This window comes from Eumetopias jubatus, unplaced genomic scaffold (assembly GCF_037043125.1).
Source record: "Eumetopias jubatus isolate StellerSeaLion01/CBP00866 unplaced genomic scaffold, mEumJub1_p1.0 scaffold_9, whole genome shotgun sequence".
Classification (NCBI taxonomy): Eukaryota; Metazoa; Chordata; class Mammalia; order Carnivora; family Otariidae; genus Eumetopias; species Eumetopias jubatus.
In genome coordinates this window covers 90,471,636-90,488,774 of record NW_028274815.1, presented here as the reverse complement: position 1 = coordinate 90,488,774, position 17,139 = coordinate 90,471,636, and the positions used below count along the sequence as shown (strand labels likewise).

Sequence of the window (17,139 nt, the reverse complement as noted above, 5' to 3'; positions counted from 1 at the left end):
AGGCCTAGGAACAAACTCCTTCCCTCCGGACAGACTCCTCTGACCCTGACATTACTTTAGCCACTAAATCTGATTTAATGGTAATAAAATTTGCTCACTCTGCTACTCACAACCACTGGGAATAGAGGTCCAGGAAATTCAGCTGAATGGGTTCATATATCAAGTGTGAATTCCTTATACGTCATTATTTGATTTCATGACCATGACCTTTAGCGAAGAGAAGCTGCAATGGAATATAAAGCAGTAGCCACACTTAAAGATGAACAATTCCCGAAGTTGCTATTTGCCAAGGAAGGCCCCAGACACGGGGTTTTCAAGAAAAATAGCTTAATTGCCACTGGTGACACTAAGTCAGCTCGTGAAACTGAAGTCACTACGGCTGCATGTTTTCTACCTTCCTCACAGAAGACACGTGCATCTTCAGGGCGCCTGGCTGGCTCAAGCAGTTAAGCATCTGACTCTTGATTTCGGCTCAGGTCATGATCTCAGGGTTGTGAGATGGAGCCCCATATCAGGGTCTGCATCCAGCGGGGAATCTGCTTGAGGATTCTCTCTCTCCCTTTCCCTATGGCTCCTCCCTCACCCCAAATAAATAAATAAATAAATAAATAAATAAATAAATAAATAGAATGAAGGTAAGTGTATTTTCCTTGAGTCTATGCTATAGTTTATGCAAAGTACTGGACCTGGAAAGTTTATCTCAGGAGAGTGTACCATTGGAAACCAAACTACATCTGATCAGAGACAGGTTCCCACCCTAGTTTCCTGTATACCTGGGGCCTTGACAGTCCCATCTGCAGCAGCCGAATAACAGGGCCCACTACCAAGGCGTTGGTGAGACTGCTGTGGTCTGAGGTATGTGTTCCCAAGTTCCTACATGGAAATCCTACCCCCAAAGATGATGGTTTAGGAGCTGGGGCATTTGGGAGGTGGTTAGGTCATGAGGGTGGCACCCTCAGGAATGGGGTCAGTGCTCTTATAGAAGAGATTCCACAGAGCTCCCTTGCCTTTCCCACCAGGTGAGGACAGAGCAAGAGGGCAATGGCTATAACCCTAGGAAGAGGGTCCTCAGCAGAATGTGACCATGCGGCTGCCTTGATCTTGGACTACTTGGACTGTGAGAAATAAGTTTCTGTTGTTTATAAGATACCCAGGATATGATGTTTTGTTAGAGCAGCCCCAACAGGCTAAGACAAGGACCATATATGAAGTCAAGGCATCCTACAAACAGTAGCTATAATTATGGTGGAAAAAGGAAATCAGCATCAATCAGTGGTTCTTCAAGTGCCTCTTTACAGGAGGAAGAATGAAAATGCCAGTTTGCTTTGGTGTAAGTCACTGTGATTGGCTCAGGGTGAACGGGCCCCAGGTGTATTCCAATGCCTTGTGTGAAGCCTTCACCTGCATAGCCCACCTGCTGCGTGCTCCCACAGCAGGTGTTGAAGGTGTTGACGGGAAGACCTCACCTTGAGGGGGCCAGCGGATCTGAGAAGGATGCATCATGCACAGCAGGCGTTGCCTCTGGCCTGCAAGTTGCAAGCACTTAGCCCATGGCCATTGGTTCCGAGACGCTGGAGATGCCATGCTCTGAGCACCCCACCTGTCTGTCACCCACCGTGTCTCCACCATATCCACCAGCCATCCCACCTTCTCCAACCACACTTGCCACCCACTGTGAGTACAGGGAACCTCCTCTCCATGACCAGCCATGACCACTTTCTGGTTCCTTCCCCAACCCCCTCATGTTGGCATCCTCCTGCCTACCCGTACCCCCATTCACATTCCCTTCCCATGGAACAACAGTAACAGCTATTCAGCAAATGTCCTGTGCCCAGGACTACTCTGACTGCACATACATATTTACCCCTCACAAAAGCTCTTGGTATGAGCTGCCATTCCCCCCACCCCACCTCCATTTCTCAGATAAGGAAGCTAAGGCAAACAGAACTTAACTGACTTCCCGAAAGGGTCAGGGCAGGATTCAAACCACAGCCTGGCTCTGTGGGTCCTGCTCTTAAGCAGTTCCCCCCAAAGCTCCCAACATCAGGACAGCTGGTTTTCCGTGGCAAAGCTTCCCAAATTTCATGATTTCTGCCACCCATCAACTCTGTTGTTATTTATGTAACATTTAGGGGAGAGTAGTTTTTTTTTTTTCAAGAAGTACTTTAAAATTTAATTCCTTTTTCATAAGACAATAAAAAGGCTAAACGAGAAATAATTTTTCAATATCAGTATTGCAATGTAATATGTATAACCAGATACTTCAAGCCATGTAACAAATGCTGACTTTCTTTCTCCTGGAATATAAATAGGATTCCAGGCTTACTCTCTTCAGTAACAAGAATTTAAGTGAAATTTTTTCAAAGCTCTACAAAAAAAAAACAAACAAAAAAACGTACTCTTTATTGTCACCTTCTGTAATGTTGTTTTGCATTCTGGTTTTTGGCATCAGAAGACTGTAACTTTGTGTTAGCACTATAATCCACAATAAATTCTCTGTAAGCTTTGAAAGAGAATATTAATTCTAGTCTGATATCACTGGTTAGTACCATACTGTACATAGATCCATATAAGTTAAACAGGAATGATCCTTCTAAAAATGCTAAGTATGAGGAAGAGGGCTTAAATACTTAAGAAGTAAAGATCAAGGACTGCCATGATCAAGCTACATACTGAAAAAGCATCAACAGATTATAAGAGGGCAACATGATTTTCATTTTTAAGTTCAATGAAAATTGCATATGTTCAGTTTTTACTCTTAAACACAAGTGGCTTATAGAATACCAGGGCTGCCAGCCCCAACAAAGACAGGAACACAGAAAGGATGACCTTATCCAACCTCAGTATTATTTTTGTACTTAGGTGTATAAAATCCATCCACTGCTTCAGCAACCGTAGGAGGGAGCAAGCCTAAGAGATGAAAACATTTACACCTTTTGGTTAAATTATACTATTGCCTTATAAAAATATGAGGTTCAACATTTGTTTATTTAAAAACAGAGCACTAAACAATTTCCAATGAAGTAACCTAGCTGATAGCTAAAATGTATACAGAATCCTTAAGACTGTAACATGGCAAGGAGTTCTTTTGCATTATGTATATTCAAGTGATGGTGTTGTAATTCAAACTGAACATCTTGATAAAACAAGAAATGGGAGAAATAAAAATTGATTTCTGAATGGGTAGTTTCTTTTTTAATGTACATTCATCTTTAAGAATAAACTAAAATCTCCGAACTTGAGGCTGACCTTGTTCAAAAGGAAAATTAGCAAGAGAAGTGTTCAAAGCTGGCTCACCATAGTTACATGGAGCCTTTATTGTAATCAGGATGGAGGAGAACAGGAGAGAAGCGGGGGTGGGGGTGGGGGTGGCCTTTTCCTTCATGAGTCCATGTTTGACTGCACATTCAGGACCACCTGCCCAAGGATATGCCTCACTAGACGTATCCAGGTCAAACAACTCACCCTAAGTCTTTCTCTCCTACTCTGACAAAACCCTACATGCTGTCAGCCTCTAGAAAAACCCCTGTGGAATGGAGGTAACAGTCAGACTTGAAAAAAGCTCTGTCCTCATTAATGCCTGATTTCCCCTCAGACCTCAGCACTTGGCCTGCAGAAAAGAAGTCGTTCCTTTCCAGACCCAGAGCCCAGCTCCTGACACTGAGGAAGCTTGCAGCCCCGGACAAGAGTGTGCTGGTGGACTCCAGTCCTGGACACCAGCCCGGAAAACAGCTGGTGCCCTGGCAGGACACCCACCCACTGGCAGGCCAGGCTTGTTTACTTCCCAGAGAAAGCCACAGAAGTGATGTCCTTTCCCTGGTGGAATCTGGAACAGGATGTAGATTTTAACTTTCTAAAAACATTCCCTTTTCCCTGGTTTAAAAAAAAAAAAAAGTCACTAGATGTTTTATAGGTGCCACCACAGGTTGACCTGTCCCAGTGTGGCCTGGTGAGTCTTCCCACAGTGCTCCACGTGAGTCCACTGGGCAGCAGGGGCAACAACAGGACACAGCGGCCAGCTTCAGACCATACACGAGTTGGGTGTTGCTCTATTTCCAGGCTTCACTGTGAGTCCACAGAACGTTCCAAATTAGCATGCAGAGGAAAGTAAGCAAGGAGACACAGCCACCCCGGTGGGAATCCGGGGGCCACAAGAATTTGGTACAACTGCCTCAGGCCCCAAGTTGATTTCCTTGCCTCTGGCAGCAGCTTGGAGAAACTGTTAATAAGAACAGGGGGCCCATGAAACGCACTATTGTGCTGCCAAATGTCTAACAACCAATTTTCCCACAGGGAAAAAAGCCCTGATTTATAGCATTTGCCAATCATTATGATGTATGAATATTCCCCCTGTGGAGGATTTCCAGCTACCAACATGACTCACTGACCAAGAGGAGCCCCTGTGACAGCAGAGGCAACCTCATGAGCCCTCAGCACCCCAAAAGCTTCCTGTGACCCCCATTGAGGCTGTCCTTAAAGGTTACTTCAACTGTTTCCTTCATAAAAACAACAATTTTTATTTACTTAACTCATTTTACTTAATAATCATGCATTTAATAAACAAATAATTGCTAATAGAAATTTAAATTGTTCATTTGGAAGGAAGGAGAGGAGCAAAATGCACACCCTTTTCATTCCACTCAAGCTGTCTCCTTTTCCAGGCCACAGGACCCACCCCCCCCCGGGTTTAAGGTGCTGCATTCTGTGTGAGTTCAGAAACTGGGTTTCCTGTGGCTCTCCCCCCACCCCCAAGCACATGCACTCCGTGGCAGCCCTATCGCCAGGGCCACTGCAGGTGGCTGTGCAACTCAGCTCTACTCAAAGGCACCTGCCCCAGGACGCTGGAGTACACACCAGGCCTCGTACCCCTGCTGAGGGGTGCCCTTTTGCCGTTCCACAAAAGCACCCCCATTTGCACCAGCTGGTAACATGCCAAAGACCTCCTCATGTAGAACCTTAGACTAGAAAACTGTCCCACAATTTAGTCATAGGAGACTACTCTTTTGGAAAACAGTCTGGCCTGCAGTGAATCCACATCTAAACCGGCCTACGTTGGTGAACGGACTGAGTGAGTGACAGGGTAATGATAAGAGCCTATGAGTTAGAGCAGACCTTGAACAGCTGTGGTGCACACAGGAGTGACTCTGAGGGTTTTGTCACCTGCACTAGAAGGAAGGACCACCAGGCCCCACCTGAGCGGCCTGGGATCTGGGCAGTTAGAGGCCTGGTCTTCATACTGTTATAGTCAACCACCCAGGAATCAAGCAGAATCTGGGTCCACAAACCCACCCTGGATAGACCTGCCTGCAGTCACCATGCCATTCTCTCAGTCAGAATGCACCCCAGAATGCACCCGCCACCTCAGACACCTCACATCTGGGCTTCTGTGTGCAACTCAGGTTGCACCAGGCAGCCGCACGTGGGGAGCAGTTGCAAGGTGGGTTGTGCTTTGCTGCAGCTCAGGAGGAACCGGGGTTTTCCTGTAGAGATTCCACTCGCTGGAAAGATGTCAAGAGAAAGCTGAGCAGCTGAGCTGGCAAAACAGTGGTTTCCTGGCACAGTGTTGTTTTTTGAGAACTCAGCAATCTCTGTGGGGTCTCCATTCTGATTGTGCTGGAGTGGGTGCTGGGAGTCCACCCAAAGGCTCTGTAAGCACTCTGTGTCAGCTCCCTTTCTGCTTAAAAGAGTGGCACTGCCTTCCCTTTTCTACAGCTGAATCCTGACAGATACGCTCCCTCTGACGAGGGCAGCAGCTCTTATTACTGGAGATGTGTTTTCAAATAAAGTTCCCTGATCCCCTGAGGAGATTCTGACTCAGCAGGGCTGAGTTTATTGTTGGAAACTTCCCCAGGGGACTCGGGCACACCTTCAGATGCTACCAGAGTGACACATGACTGATGTGTGGAGACCACATGGAATTCAAATTCCACGTCCTTGTTGCTTCATTAACTCAGTCAAGCAGAATCAGCAGGGAGAATGGGGATGTGTTGGTCCAAATGAGTCACCTTAACTGTCAAAGGCTCGAAAACCTCAGTCCAGGCTTTCAGAGGAAGTTTATCTGGATTTGTTGATGGGAAATTGTCAAGCCTCTCACCCAACCACACCCACTGCTATTACCACATTCAGATCAGGTGGAAGACAGTCCTGGGGAGGGCCCGCACAAAGGATGAAGGATGAGGGAGTGCCAGGTCAGGCAGCCCCTCTCTGAGAAGTTGCCAGCACCCGCCTGTCACCCCTTCCTCTGGCACCCACGGCGTCCCCGACCCTGGCCTCGAAGGTGCTCCAAGGCCCAGAGCGCCCATTTAGCACTCTGCTTCCTGCTCCTCACTGTCCCACGGTCACAGCAGGACTCCACAGCCCTTGGCCCTGTCTTCTTCTGCAGCTGACCCTTGTCCCTCTTCAAGGCCACCTAGAGCCTGCTGGCACTGATGAGCCTCCTCCTCCCCAGCTGATATTAGCACTGAATGTGTGTCTGCTTAAGCAGGAAGTGGGGACAGACAATGGGCACACAGGGTCCTGGTCAGTAAAAGGCTATTGTCTGCACACAGCAGAGTTTACCCTCTGCACACAGCACCAGGAACCACCAGGAACCACCAGGTGTCTGGCCTGGCACCCAGTTAGTGCTGCCAAGCAGCAGGGGTCCCATTCACACTGTCACCTCCTCCCTCTCAGATTCCTCAGTGCATTGGCAAGAGCCAGACAAGGCTAAACTCAAACCCCATTTCTGACCTTTCCAGCTGGGTAAGCTTGAGGACACCAGAAGCTCGCTGGGCTTTAAAACCAAGTATGACCATGAATGTGAGCTACGAGCGTCAGAGTCAGCTCCTGCCCAGTCAGCCAGGGGCTGCCCCCAGACAGCAGGGTAGGTATGACTTCTGGAGGACAGAGGGCTGGGACACCCCATTCCCAGCCTGGTATGCAGGATGGTCACCAGGAACCTTCCCAGGAGTTGTTGCTGGTGCCCTCTGTTCCAGGTAGGCAGGGGACAGAAGGGTCCAGCCTGGCCGTCATTGGAGGCTGGATGCGGGCTGAGCATGGGAAGGGGTCGCCCAGGGCACACCCACATGCCACCCACCCACTGGGCCCCGCCCCAGACTGGGTGCCCCGACGCCAGCACTGCGTGGGCCGCCCTCCTGGGAACTGTCATGCGCAGTAGCATGCGTGCCTGCCAGCCAGGAGGGCTGTGCATCCTCACCCGCCCCAGGGACCCAGCCTGCCGGGGGCCCACTCCCTTCTAGCTGTGCAAAGATTTTCAACTCTGCATCAGACAGCACGTCTAACCTCATAGTGACACTTTCCTTTGGTGTCTACCTAGCATAAGAGGAGGAAATGGGCACTTGCGGGGAGAGGGGGCAGGAACAAAGATGCGCCCCCTCCCCCCCGAGCCTGGGCCTGGTGTGCACTTCTGGACAGGTGAGAAGGTTCAACCATTGCCGTCTGTACCCACAGTGCTACCCTTATGGGAACCAACATGGGGCAGGGCTGCGTGACACCACAGCGCTACCCACAGTGAAGCTATGAGTCAGGCTTATCCCACTGTCTGGAGCCTCCGGAAGCAGAAAGGGAAAAAACAGGAACAACAACGCCTAGTCCTAGAAGGCTCCTCTCCAAGCTGTGGCAGGGAGCTTGTCCCCACTCCTCAGGAGCAGGCGTTGAGCCCCTCCCCAGCCCCACACTTCAGGTACCTGCTCCCCTCCCCCACTCTCACCCCAGGGCCTGCACTGTGCCCTCACCAGGCTGTGCCCCTCCACCTCCCACAACCCCCAGCCATCCCCCCATAGCCCCTGCATGCAGAAGAGGGTCCACGAAAACGAGGATCCAGCTCCAAGGAAGGTGTTTGCTTCTGTGTGCTCCTAGAAGTAAACCTCTGCCACTGTTTGCCCCCAGAAAATTCTCACAAGGGTCCCCATCCAGGAGGTTTCCCTGGCCATAGACACTTTCGGAGCGGATCATTCCTGCTACAGTCCCAAGATTTGGCCATTCTAAAATATGAAATTCCAAGAGACTTAGCTGATCCAAAAGATCACACACACATTTACCCCTCACAGCAGCTGTCCTATGAGCTGCCATCCCACCCCCCCCACCTCCATTTCTCAGATAAGGAAGCTAAGACAAACAGAACTTAACTGACTTCCCGAAAGGGTCAAGGCAGGATTCAAACCCTGGCCTGGCTCCAAGGGTCCTGCTCTTAAGCAGTTCCCCCCAAAGCCCCCAGCATCTGGACCCAAAGTCTTAAGGAAAGGTAAGTGTATAATCCAAGTGACCCAGGGTTCCCAACCAGTTCCCGGCAGTCGGCATGCAGATTCCCAACCAAGTGTTGCAATCAGAGTTACTCAGAGGTCAGCAGGGGAAAGAGTGTGCCAGGGCACCTCCCTCCTCTTAGTCAGGGAAGTCGGGACACTGCACATGAGCTCAGGGCCTCTGGCCTCTCCTCCCCCCACCCAGGGGAGCCCACGGAGCAAACTGACTTTGCCCTGAGTGAGAGATGTCTCTTGCCATGGGAAAGCTCACCGATCATGGGGCTGTTTTACACCAAAGCACCCCGCCCATCAACCTCATTAGGCCCATTAAGGATCCTTCCTTTCAGTTGCCCTGTTTATTTTAATAAAGGAGTTTGCGCATTAAAATAATTAATTTGGGGCCGAGGAGAAGAGCAAGGAACAAGGGTCAGACCCACGAGAAGGGGGAGGGTCTGCTTTTTAGCTGACTAGAGATTGTTCTCCGGAGGTGAAGTCCCTGCTCTGAAAACACCACCCCACCAGCTCCCGGCCCCAGCAGCCACCTTCCCTCACCAGATCCCGAAGCCTCGTCTTCCCAGACCCTGTTCTGGGCTTTTATCCCCCAGGTGCTGCTCCACACTTGGCCATCGGGCAGAGAGGCATGTTTCCATTTTGCAGATGAGGAAACAGAGGGCCAGAAAGGTGGAATGACTTCCTCAGGGTCACGCACAGCCAGAAGCCAGAGCAGACATGGAACACAGCCCTCCACTTCCCCCCTCCCTGGTCCCTCTCCCTACAGCACACCCACCTGCCATTGCTTCTCTGTCTTCCTCATCACACCCCACCTCCTGTGCCTCTCAAAAGCCAACCCGCCTCAGAACTTCCCTAGAGCCTTCTCCAACCGGGTGTCCATGTTGAGACTCCCCAGTTCCTACTGCTGGCACCCACAGGGGCCCTCCTTTCTGGGACACCCAGGGCCAAGGAAACAAAGAAGCCTCTGTGGGAGGTGTCTCTAGGCTGTAGGCCTGCCCCAGCTCCAGGTGTGTTGGTCAAGCTGCCCCAGAGAGACGGGTACCCCAAAGGGCAAGACCCCATTTTGTATTCTCTGTGGGCCTTCCACATGAGGCATCGGTCGCGTAGAGGCTCGATAACACCCAGTGCCTGGCCCCAGCATGCCCAGGAAGGAAGCCGGCCCCTCTATGCCCACCCAGGGCTTCTGAGGCAGGCAGGGTGAAGGAGGCCTGACAGCCCCTCTGCTCCTCTGGACAGGGGTTCCTCACGATGCACACCTCCCGCCAGAAAGAAAACGGAATAGCCACGGAAATCACCCCCTCCAGGGGCTTGACCCACAGTGAAAACCATACTCAGTTTATGCTGGGGGCACATCTAAGACAACAGGTTCCCATTATAGTGCAGCCTGTGTGCGTCGGGCTCTATTGCACTATGCTGGTTGCGACTACCACACGGAGCCATGCCTGCTAGGGCTGGAACTGTGCTGGTCTCATCTGGTCCCTCATTTTACAGCTGGGGACACTGAGGCCCAGAGTTACAGACCTCGAGGTCACAGAGCTGGCCAGGGCTCAAATTTTGTCTTCGGCTTAAGTTCTGAGTTCAAGTTCAAGTTCAGACCTCTGGAGCACTCAGACAAAAGATGAGCTGAGCCTTGGTAAATACTCTAAGGAAGACACCCACAGCCTGCTGTCACCTGTTTCAGGGCACCCACATACACCCCAGAGGCTGAGACCAGCCATGGGGCCTCTGTCTGCTCCACTCCACGTCCTGTGTCCGTACCCAGCTTGTAAATCCCTAGCCCAAACCTCCAGGTTCCAGGCAGACAGCAGTCTAGAACCCTCAGAATCTCCCCAGCACCCCACCACCAACTGAGGTGTTTTTCCACATCCTCATCCCCAAGGGCCTTTAGAATCTGTCTACTTGAACTAGAGGTGAAGGACAATCTTCTAGAAATGCACTGTGCTGGAAAAGCACATGTGGATAGCTGGAAGGAGCAGCACCCAGGGTGCTATCTGGCTGCACAGCCTCAGGGAGCCACCCAGTTTATCTGTGCCCCTGCCTGGCCTCTGCAGCCCCTGCCCTCGCAGGCCTCAGGGGACGCAGGAGGGGCCCAGGGCTTGCGGTCTGCTTGTTCCCTAGGATAGAACAGCTTCCTCAGGCCGGCTCTGAACATAACCTCTCTGGGCAGAGGTAGGCTAGAAATTGGGCTGAGGCAGCTCTCTGACCCTGGTTCCAGCCTAAGGTCACAGGCTGCCCTCTGCTTGACAGAGCCACGGCTGTTGATCTCTCCTCCTCCCAGAGCCCCATGGCCAGCATAGGGCCCACCTGCACTGCTCCTTGGGACCGGTGCCAACTGATGTCACAGAGGGAAGGAACTGGTGGGGTAGGCGAGGACATGGGGCTTCCCCAGTGTTCCCAAAGCCAATCCTGCCCGGCCTCCCCCACCCAAGGGAGGTGAGGTTAGAAATATGTGCCAGTATTCAGAACAGTGGGGTCTACCCACCAGCAACACAAGGCACATCTCCCAGAACAGGTGGCAGGGCCCTCATGGCAGGCCCCCACTGCCACCCGAGAGAACATTTCCAGGATGGATCCCAAACACAAAGAGCAAGTTGTAGAGACGTGCCTTGAAAACGAGCATGCTTAAAATGTATGTGTGTGAGCACACAACCATGTGTGCACCACATGTGTGTGCATTTGTGTGCATGGGTGTCTGCCCAGACATGGGGCGAGTAGTGGAGATTCTGGTGAGCAGGATGGAGGTGTCACTAGGGTCACTAGGCAGGAGTTGTTGGTCCCCATTACAAGCTCTACAATGATTCTCCAGGAACGTGACTCCTCAAAAACATTCAGCAGCCCCAGGAGGGAGAGATCTACTCCTCTCTCTGAGCCCCCTCCTTAGCTCTAAGATAAGGCTTTGACAACCTATTTGGGAAAAAAATCAGCACAGTGGTTGCTTGGGGAGGGTAGGGATAGTGACTGAGAAGGGGCATGGGAACCCTCTGGGACAGTGGTCATTATTCTGTATCTCGATAAGGATTTGAGTTACACAGGTGTACACATTGATCAAAACTCAGCAAATGTACACTTGTGTATTTCATGGGATACAAATTTCACATCAAAAGAGAGAAAATAAGCACACAATGAACTCTAGTTAATGCTATGCTGCCGAAATGCATCCAAAACATAAGATGGACCGACCCATGGAGGTTATCCCATGGGATAACCCATGGGATTTATCCCATAAATCACATGGGATAAAAACCAGCATTGTGAAATGTTAAGGGTAGAATCTAGGTGTCTATGTCCCTTACCTGGGGCTGTTCTGGTACCATGGAACTAGAGCAGTTCTGAGCTTTAACACACTGGTGCATTCCCGATAGTTCCCCCCTGGCTTACATTCAACCACACATCTCAGCAGGCCAGTTCAAGCCCAGCCCTCGGACCACCTAACGCTGCTGACCACTAACTCGGTGTGCACATGGGGGATGTCCAGCCAAGGGGGGCCTGGGGTCCAGGCACATCTGAGGCAGTGACAGAAGGAAAATGGTCCATCACTGGACCAGCTTATTTGCAGCATCCTGGCGGTAAGCCCATCTACCCCCCACCCACAGAGTCTTAATCTTTTACTAAAGAATTAAACATAAATCCAGTTGGGCCCATAATAGTAATGAATGGTGAAGCCAGTTTGTTTGTTAGAGCCATGCTCCCCGAACTCAAGTGTGCCCAGGGGCCTGGAGATCTGCCTCAGTTGTCGGAGTGGGGCCCAAGGCTCCCAGGGCCAATGCTGCTGGTTGGTGGGCTACCCAGAGGCAAGAGGCTTATCTGTAGGGGCCAGTGGGGGGACAGGTCAGCAAACAATGCAGACACTGCTAAAGGGCGTGACAGCCGAGGGCTGTTGATGGGGGATGGGTAAGGTGGTGCCCACAGGGAGCTGCAGCAGATTAACATCACTTTGCTGCATCCAAAAGTCAACTTGAATACAATTTCACCAGCTTTAGTGAATTTAGTCTGTGATAAAACCTGAGTCTGAGAAACAAACCAACCTAGGGGTGCCCAATAGCCCCCAAGTCACCCAAGTGACAGGTCACCAACAGTCACTGTTGCTCTCAGGCCCCCTGCTTCCCTGAACAGTCCTCTTACCATGCCCCCCTCATTCCCACTGCCCCAGCCACATGCACCTTCTCTCTGTTCCCAGGACCTCTGCACTTATTCACAGTCCTGGAAGGGCCTGGGAATTCTTCCTCCAACCTTGGCCGCTCCTTCTTGGCAACAGTGTCTTGGCTCTGATGTCACCTCCTCAGAGAGGACTGCCCTGACTATTCAGTCTAAAGTGACCAGCCAGCCACACCCTACCATGCATCTGGGGACTGTTGGTTACTATGACATACCCCAGCCTGTCCTGACTGATAATGGTGGCACTCAGTGAAACTTGTTGAATGATGGGACAAGAAAAGTCGCAAGCTGTCCACCAGGAGAATGAGCATTACTTGATGGCAGGGAGGGGTGGTGTTGGTGATAAAGGACGTACAACTCAGGTTCGTGGTGGGTCTGAGATAGCATAGTAAAGGCAAGTTTAGGCTTAACCAAAGGAGGTTTTTACCTCCAGGGAAGGGGAAAACCACTGGCCTGCAGGGACAAACCACAGAGATCCCTGAGCAAGGCAGTTCCAGCAAGAGGCAGTGCCTTAGAAAGCCGGGTTACTGTTCCCAGATGTCTGGCTCCTTCAAACCCTGACATGCACACGACAACCAGAAAGGTGCTTGACACATGGAATGTGTGAAGAACTTATCTAAAGAATCAAAGAACACAAATGTCAGGAAGACCCCCTTTAAATGGCTTGATTTTATTTATGGTCCCCCTCTCAGAGCACTGGAAGAAAAAGGCTGAGTAGGCTGATTTGTTTATTCCAGCATATATTTTATTCACTTTGCACTCATGGTTACTCTCCTGGGACCAGAGAACATTTCCAAAGCTGAAACATGCCCTTTGATACAAAGATGACCTCACCTAGAAACAGACAGAAGCATACAGGACTGTGCCAAAAGCCTCCTCATACCTTGAATATTCATCACATTTGTGTCCAAAGACCTAGATCCTTCCTTGGGAACCTAAAGGCACCAAGTATTGCCAAGGTGAACAGGAAGGGCAGCCCTCCTCCAAGCTGGGCAGTCTTGCTCCTGCTAATAGCCCAGCAGAGGTGTTTGGTGCTGGGGTCTACCACAAACAGAGACGTAAAAGCCCAGGAGACCCTGCCGGGCACTGAGATGTTGTCAGGGGACACACAGTACCTGTATGTGATCCTCACTTCAGTTCCAGGCTCATCCCGCTCCCAGATCAAAGCGACACTCTCCGGGGACTTCTGAACATGCTGATCCAAGCAGTTGACTGCACAAAAACAGTTTTATAGATGTTACACTTGGTGCTTTTAAAGTTAGATAAGAGGAGGGTTTGATTTGCCATGGCTTGTGCTATTCTCCACTGAGGTGGACCCTACCCTCCTCAAAGGCAAGGCTTCTACCTCCTTGCAAGCAGAGTGATTGCTAGAGCCAGCAAAACAAGACAACCTGTACACAAATAGCATCTCACAGGTGCAGGGTGATCCCTTGTGAACAGTCTGAAGTAGGTGCTTCACACCTGTGGTCCCAACCCTGGCCACATGTGGGCGTCACCCAGGACAGCCCCAGGGACCCTGACTCAATTGGCCCTGTGGTTTTCAAGACTCCCTGGGTTGTTCTAACATGCAGCTGGGACTGAGCACTACAACCTGAGATGTTGGAAAGAATGCTTAATGCAAACAGCCTGCCCCTGATTCAGTACACAGTACATGCGGTAGTCTCTGGAATCCGCTGGAGGTGCAATCCAGGGCAAGGACTCATATCCCCTCTCAGATGTCCAGCCAGCACCCTACAAACCAGCCTCTGCTCCAACAAGTGATGAAATGATGGGGAAATGCCATGCTGGTTTTCCGGAAGACTCTGCTTCCCGCCCTCTCTGTTACCCAAGCTCAGATCACATGACTGCCTGCAAAAACAGGTCAGTTCTGACAATTTACTATAAACCTGAAGAATAGTAGGATCAGGTAATTTGCTAACATTCTGTTCATTACTCTTGATTTCAAGGTGAGCTTCGATCTGATAGGTTCATGCTGGTGCTCCTTTCTATCAGCCCTCACAGCCAGATCTCATTACTCACTTCCCTTCAGCTGGAGAAACAATGACCGAAAATAGCTTTTGGAGCCAGCAGCCATCTGCCCACCTGGTCTTCAAGGGTCACCCCCAATGTCCAGGCATATAAATTTTTTCTTTCTTTTTTTTTTGAATGCAGTTACTTATCTTCTCCAATCTCCTCCCGAAGCATTATCTACCATGTTTAATCACAGGACTATAATAGGAATCAAATAAAAGACCAAAGCTGAAGTGCTACTGTATGAATGCAAGCACCATGCAATGTGCTACAGGGACTTCAGTAATATTTCTTGATGGAGTAACTGTCTTGACAAAAGTTATGAGAGACCATACCCATAAAAGATCATGTGATTCTCATAATTCTTGAGAGGGTGAGCCCACGTGAAAATATTTATATACTTTAGCTGTTGCATGTGAATTACATTTTTTCCCTCTTGGGTTATTTTATCTATCATTTACTCTTATAATAAAAAATTTCATTTGGGGGCACCCTAGGTGGCTCAGTTAGTTAAAGCGTCTGCTTTCAGCTCAGGTCATGATCCCAGGGTCCTGGGATCCAGCCCCACATGGGGCTCCCTGCTCAGCAGGGAGTCTGCTTCTCCCTCTGCCTCTGCCTCTGCTCCTACCCTTGCTTGTGCTCTCTCTCTCTCAAATAAACAAATAAAATCTTAAAAAAATTTTATTTGAGGGTGCCTGGGTAGCTCCGTTGGTTAAGCGACTGCCTTTGGCTCAGGTCATGATCCTGGAGTCCCGGGATTGAGTCCCGCATCAGGCTCCCTGCTCAGCAGGGAGTCTGCTTCTCCCTCTGACCCTCCCCCCTCTCATGTTGTCTCTCTCTATCTCATTCTCTCTCTCAAATAAATAAAATCTTTAAAAAAATTTTTTTTAATTTTATTTGAACTTTCTGGCTCCTAACAGACATAGAAGTTATACCTCCAAAAATTTAATAAATAAAGATAGATGTCATCAGGAAGAATTATTAATACTAATACTACTTACTGATACCGGAAAGTTCTTTGAATTAGTAGAAAAACAGAAGAAAAGAAATGTCATAAAAATAGAGGATAGAAAATACAAGAAGTCAAATTGAGAAAGAGGTTGGTGGCAAAACCTGGATTTACACAATAAACCTGATATAAGTGCGTGTGTGTGTGTGTGTGTGTGTGTGAATCAGTCCAAAATTTAGAAATCAAGAGTTTTCACACTAAAACCACAGATTTCTGGCTTCTCTTGAGCAACCAGCAGATGAGGCCACATCCTGCCTGGAAGCTGAAGCAGTGACCACCCCCCAGTAGGGCCAGGCCCTTTCTCCCTCCCACCCCCAATTTCCCCACTCCCACCCCCAGCCCACCACCCACAACACCCCACTCCTGCTGCCTGGCCGTGGAGGACCTAAGTGATGGACTGGGAAGAGGTGACCCTGGGCAGGTCACAACAAGCCTGGAAGTGCCCAGCTGAGAACCCACAGACTGAGTTACAGGTGTGCACTGCGTGGGGTAGGTGGTCCAGCTGGAGGAGCGTGCTGCTCCCACCTGCGCACGAATGCTCACTGGCCCCTGGCTGCTTCAGGCATCACACATGAGTTGGTTAGAGGAGTAAACCCTCAGCTTCATCCTAAACCTGCTTCTATCCAAGAAGCCTGCTCTACCTTCTCCCACTCTGAGTTTGACCCTTGGAGTCACCCTGAAAAGTGGACAGCCCAGGGGTAGCCTGGGAAACAGTTTCCAGGTGCTCTGAGTGGTCCAGTGACCTGCCTAAGGCCACAGCCAGAAAGCAGCAGTAAGGGCCTCAAATCACACATGACACCTCACCCAGGGTTCATCTCCCCACATTGTCTATTCCCACAGCAGCCAGGACACCCCCTGAATGATTGCCCAGCTTTGAGCCAAGACCCTCACAGCCTCGGACCCCAGCAGGGCATCCTGCACCTGGTTTATGCCAAGCAGGAAGGCAGAGCTGCAGAAAGTAACAGAGGAACACCGGCCACAGGCTGGACTGGGTATCCAGGGTGTGGATGGGTGGCCAGTGTGACCAGCCATGTATCTCTGTCTTTCTGGGGCTGAAGGATGGCAGGAATCCAGGCAGGTCAGCACGGAGCCCCAAGTACAGTGTCCCCTACGTGCCTCCCCCGGCACATAGGAAGTGCTCAACAAGCAGCCACTAAGGCTCCATGTGATTTAACCTCCCCCCCACCAATCATGTTGAGTCTAGTGAGCTCCTTCCTGCCTCAGGGCCTTTGCACTATTTCTCCGTGCCTGGGGGACACTGTCCTACTGTCCACACTGCTGCCCCTCACCTGGTGCCCACACTCCTGTAGGTCTGGCCTGCACATTTCCACTCTCACTGAGCACTTCCCATCCCGTGGACCTCATGCCTCCCTCTCACTGTTCCTGAGGTGTTACACTTGCTGCCCCTCTGCAGACAGGGACCCAATGTCCTGTCCATATTTGTGCGTGTGCGTGTGCAGCCTAACCCAGAGCACAGGGTAGAGAAGCACCACGGCTCTGAATGGTGGATGGACCATTCACGTCCTCGAGCTGGAGGGCGACACTGGAGTCTAAATGACTCCAGGTTGGCTCTGTGCCTGGGGAGGGAACAGATCTCTTCTTGTTTTAGTGGCTTCATCTCTCAAGGTCTCTTTCTAGTCTAAATTAGCGCTTCTGAATCCCCCAGAACCCCCAGAGGGCTTGTTAGCACAGAGATGGTGCCCACCCCCCCCG

The 17,139-nt window shown here is 50.5% G+C and overlaps 1 protein-coding gene across 1 annotated transcript in view; it reads right to left on the bottom strand.

The window, feature by feature from the left end:
• ACSS1 (acyl-CoA synthetase short chain family member 1) overlaps positions 1 to 17,139 on the bottom strand; it is a 66,368-nt gene that overhangs the window by 35,527 nt on the left and 13,702 nt on the right. Inside the window, exon 2 of the mRNA XM_028123728.2 lies at positions 13,523 to 13,619. Coding sequence (XP_027979529.1) covers positions 13,523 to 13,619 — 97 coding nt within the window. The remainder of the gene's footprint in view (positions 1 to 13,522; positions 13,620 to 17,139) is intronic.